Consider the following 5,147-nt stretch of genomic DNA (forward strand, 5'->3'; position numbering starts at 1 on the left):
TTAAAAGCCCATGAAAGAAGTCTATTTAAAAAAAAATACTGCAAGAGATTTAAATTGAACATAAATTTAAAACTGGCACTGACTTTAAAAATATCTCAATCTCTCCTTCCTTTTGAAGTTGCTGCTCAATTACTATTATTACAGAGATTCATTATTTCTTATATGTACTGAATCAGGTTTTTAATTGTTAATTTGGGTCCCTAAGTTCCAGAGAAATCTATGCTGAATTAGTTTATCATATTATATATAATATAATATTTAAAATAATATAAACCCCCCCAGCAAAAATGGGGTGTTGGGAGATTTCTCCCAACACCCATTTTTGCTGGGGGGGGGGGGTTTAAATCTAAAACCCATAGTCCCTAACAATTGATACCTACTAATGGGACTCCGAGAAGATGTCATAATTTTGCTATAATGGGCTGTAACCCCAATTCGACCTCAGTCTTGCAGCAGCTCCGGGCTGAGAAAAGTGAAACTCTAGCAAGTCTCCAGAGGGTGGCGCACGAGGCCGGCTGACAGTCAGGAGCTGGCAACGGGCTCGCGCTCCAGGCACGCGCCCCAGCCCTCCAGCATCCACCCAACTCCCCCATTTAGTACGCGAGTTTACCTCTAGAGGTCATCAGGCAGGATTTACGACTGGACAACAAAAGCACGTGATATGAAGTCGTACCCCATATTTGGGTGCCTACGTAGGAGGGAACCAAGTACTTGTCCCAGTCATTTCCATAATTCATCATAAATTGTGCAAGGGTGCTATAGACGCACCAAAAAACGAAGCAAAGAGCCACAAATCAAGGCCCCCCGATTAAAAAAAAAAAAAGCCAACAACAACAACAAAAAACCCCTAACAAGCCCCAACAACAACAACAAATGAGCTCCTATTTTGTAAACTCATTTTGCGGTCGCTATCCAAATGGCCCGGAGTACCCGTTACATAATTATGGAGATACGAATGCCGTGAGCGAGCAATTCAGGGAATCGGCCAGCATGCATTCCGGCAGGTACGGCGGCTACGGCTACAATGGTATGGATCTCAGCGTCGCCCGCTCTGCTTCCAGCCACTTTGCGCCAGGGGGGGCCACAGAGAGAGCTCGCGGCGGCAGTTACCCCTCCAGCGCCAGCACCAACGCCAGCGCCGCCACCCCCGACGCCAGGTACGCCAACCGGGCAGCGGCCGCTCACTCGCCTCCGCCTGAGTCGTTGCCTTGCGCCGCCGTGGCTGCCTCGCCTGTCAGCGGCGACACTCATCACGGTGGGGGGAAAACCTCCACCGTTAACTCGACCACCAGCACTTCGTCCACGTCCAGCGGCACCGCCAGCGCCGGCGGCAGCGCCAGCACTAGCAGCAACGGCAGTGGCAGCACCAGCCACCTGGGCAGAGAAGGGCTTAGCACGTCGCCGGTCGCCCAGGAGGATCCTCCCGCCAACAGCGAGCAGGCGACCTCCCAGCAGAACGACCAAAACGCAGCGCAACAGGGTCCCCAGCCCCAGATCTACCCTTGGATGAGAAAACTGCACATAAGCCATGGTAAAAGCATGCCCGGTTTTCTTTATATGTAACCTAATGCAGAAGGTCTTGAGGCAGGGGAGGGGGCCAGGGAGCCGTGGGACACAAGGCTGGCCAAAGGGAAGCTAGGGGGGCAAGAAAACTTCTTCTCCTTCCACATCTGTCTCTCGCACGGGCGCCCCATGTTCAGGTGGTCTATCTCTCTCTTGAGGAAGCCACAAGCTCTTCCCACCCTCACCCCCCTTTGGAAAGGACAGCGCAGCTGAAGGCCGGTGGAGGACGGAAACCGGGGTAATGTGAGGCAATCTCTCCTAAAGACTCTTTCCCCAGGACTCCAGGACTGGGCGGTTGAATGGAAATGGTGGGAGTGAGCGAGCGAACCAGCTTGAATAGTGCGTGTCAGCTTCGGTAATTTATGGCGAAGACTGTCCAGTGAAAACACCGTTACTAATTATATCCAAAAAGAAGTTGAGGAAATAGTGTGTGTGCGTGCCTGTGAGTGTTTGGGTAAGAGGCAGGAGGGTGAGAAAAGTAGGGGAAACTTAGGAGAGGCTAGAGGGAAGGGTCTCAGGGACGCTAGTTCTGCAGTCCTTCAGCCTCGGTATGGAAATAATTCCTACTCCAGCCAGAGGACTTGACTGACAAATCAAGTGTGTTTGAAATGAAAAGTGAACTGGGTCTGGGACCAGGCTGAGGGAGTGTGTTAGTTTTTCTTCTATCTGATAAGCAGATAATCGGGAAGTAAGTTCTTTAGAAAACTTACGCACAAGTAGAGACCCGGCTGAAGAACAGTTCCAGGCGAACTGCGTGCTTTCCAGCTTCCGGGCTGGGATTGAATTGACCAGCCCTTCATTAGGAGAGTCAAAGGGGAGGTTGTTTAAACTTTACCAGGCATGAATTACTTGAGGAAAGGGTTGTGGGGGAGGACACAGGGGGGGAGGGAAGCGGAGGAGGAGGAGAGAAGGAGGAACTTGTTGAGCCTTTCCTTCAAATCAACGTACTAACAAGAGAAAGAAATTTGAGGGAGAGGAAACGCAAGGAGCCAAAATGAAGGGGGAGGATATGTCCCTTTTGCCACAGTCTAAACCGGTTCCCTTATTATTTTCTTTTCCCCTGTTGCAGACAACATAGGGGGGCCCGAAGGGAAAAGGGCTCGGACTGCTTACACCCGCTACCAGACCTTGGAGCTGGAGAAAGAGTTTCACTTCAATAGGTACCTGACCCGCAGGAGGAGGATTGAAATAGCACATGCTCTTTGCCTCTCAGAGAGACAAATCAAGATCTGGTTCCAAAACAGGCGTATGAAATGGAAAAAGGATAACAAGCTGAAGAGCATGAGCATGGCAGCTGCAGGAGGAGCCTTTCGCCCTTAAGAGAGATATGCCAGCCCTGTTTCTCCCCTCCCCAGCCCCCATCCCGGAGCGGGAAAAACAATACAAGTACAAAAACACCACAACAATTCAATAGTATTATATAAATGCTGACCCTGTGTAGGCGCGTCAGTATTCTCTTTGCTTAACGTCCCTAGAAGGGCGAATCAACCCTCTGCTGATGTATCTTAATAATTATGAGCCTGTTTAATTGAACCTACCTAGTGCGCGGTGTGTGTAGATCGGCTTCCCTGTGCATTTCTTTGTCTTGAATAGCTTTGTCTTTTTTTTTAAAAAAAGTAGATGTTTTAACTTATTTATATGAAGCAAGTGGCGTTACTTGAAGTAACTGTAATAACAGGAAAAAATAGTCCTACGCAAACACTTAAAAAAGGAAAGGAGAAAGGCTTTCCTTCCCTTCCCTTCCTTTCTCCCTCTTCAGTCTGGTTTAAACCCAGTGTTTTTCTCTGTGTTGTTGCTGTTGCTGTGCTTAACTATGCATGTGTGTTTGAACGTGTCACTGTATGTATAACTCCAAGCTGTGGCCAAGATTTCCAATCAGAAAAAATACTACCTAATTCCTGTGTCATTAATGGCTGTTGTAGAGGTGAAATAATGAAAAACAAGCTGAACTTGTCCAAACGTGTAGTGAATAGTGAATCTGTGACGAAAACTGTGATTCCAGACAGTATGTCCTTGCTGTGCCTTTGTATATGACTTTTTGCACGAACTCTTAAAAATGGCTTTTATTAAGGGCAGCTTCGGAAAAGTATAGGGTTTGGGGGGGGGGAGCTGTTGTTTTTGTTTTGTTTGTGGACAAAGTTACAAATAGAGTCAAAGTTTGGCTGTTTGAACAAAAATGTGATTTTTTTTTAAGAAATGTGGATTTTTTTTAACTGACTGGAAAAATAAACTTTCTTTTATAAGGATCTTCTCCCCCTTTTCTTTCTATTCTGTCTTTTGCCTTTTGAGGGGGAGCTGGTCTGTACCCTACAGAGACTCATACCTTGTTCCACATTTAGTCAGGAGATTAAAATTGGAGACAAAACTGTAAACTGGAGCAAAGATTGCTTTCTGGGTTGAATGTGGTATAAGAAACACAAAACTATTTGTCATTTTTTAGGGGGAAGGAAGATACCACACAGTTTTCTCTTTCTCCGAAAGAAAGGTAGAAAGAAAGAAAGAAAGAAAGAAAGAAAGAAAGAAAGAAAGAAAGAAAGAAAGAAAGAAAGAAAGAAAGAGAAAGAAAGAAAGAAAGAAAGAAAGAAAGAAAGAAAGAAAGAAAGAAAGAAAGAAAGAAAGAAAGAAACATATAAACAAGCATTTGCTTTCCTCAACTTCATTTCTAAGAGCTTCATTTCTTTAGCTTTCTAGAGGGAACTAAGGAAAACTAACTGGTGGACAGTTATAGATATCTTCCAGAGACTCTTCCACACAATCTGCCATGAATCACACTTCTCCTCCTACAATTTTAACAGATATTGGGGAAAGACTGTTTTAGATCAAATCAAATAAATATGTATTGCTTTGTTTAGCTTTGCTAATTAATTTTGCTAGAAATATAACACTACTTACCCAACCCAGGACTTGAATGGGTAATGCTTCTGAGTTCCTAAGAGTAACTAAAGATCTGTAGATTTACAGGCGAAGTACATTGGTATCTTCCCTTAAAAGTTATAAAGCAGTAAACTTTATAAGCCCAAGTTCCAGCTATATGACATTTGGATGCCAAATGAATAGGGTTTTGTCTATGAATTAGATCGTAAAATCATCTATAGTTACAGACAGATAGGCTCACTGGCTATAAAAAGTCACGTGGTGCCATTAAAGTAAGTTTTATGGTCCTGGGGAGTTGTCATCCAACATTATATACCACATAACATATAATCACACTGATGCTGGACTTCATTTGACTCTCTTACAGGCTACGTGTGCCTCCTGGTCATTCAAATTGTCAGGGTTTAGGGACAGAAGTATCTCCCCCAAGTTCTCAAATACTCAATGAAAAAAAAGCGCTTAAGGTAAGTTTTGTGCGCAAGTTGCTTAAATTTGTTTTTCCAGTAGAGGACTTGGCTATAGTTTTGCCTTACTCCTTGTTTTCATTCCTCACCATATTTTGAAATAGTCCAATAACCTCTTCAAGGTGCTGCTTTAAAGACAAGGTGATTTGTCCAGTCTGCCCCAAATCCTATATAATTTGAATTTTTCTGCAGTTGAGCTGATACATATAAGAACAACAAATTTTATTGTCATAATCCAGAATCAAA

The 5,147-nt window shown here is 44.6% G+C and overlaps 1 protein-coding gene across 1 annotated transcript; it reads left to right on the forward strand.

The window, feature by feature from the left end:
- Positions 1-568: 568 nt before the first annotated feature.
- HOXA5 (homeobox A5) lies at positions 569-3,806 on the forward strand. The gene is made up of 2 exons (XM_087947966.1): positions 569-1,531; positions 2,633-3,806. The coding sequence occupies exons 1-2, from the start codon at positions 874-876 to the stop codon at positions 2,881-2,883; spliced, it is 909 nt and encodes a 302-aa protein (XP_087804092.1). The 5' UTR covers positions 569-873; the 3' UTR covers positions 2,884-3,806.
- The last annotated feature ends 1,341 nt before the right edge of the window (positions 3,807-5,147 follow it).

The sequence above is a fragment of the Notechis scutatus genome, chromosome Z, assembly GCF_049901735.1.
Source record: "Notechis scutatus isolate UNSWTSFEM ecotype Mainland chromosome Z, rNotScu1.2, whole genome shotgun sequence".
Taxonomy (NCBI): Eukaryota; Metazoa; Chordata; class Lepidosauria; order Squamata; family Elapidae; genus Notechis; species Notechis scutatus.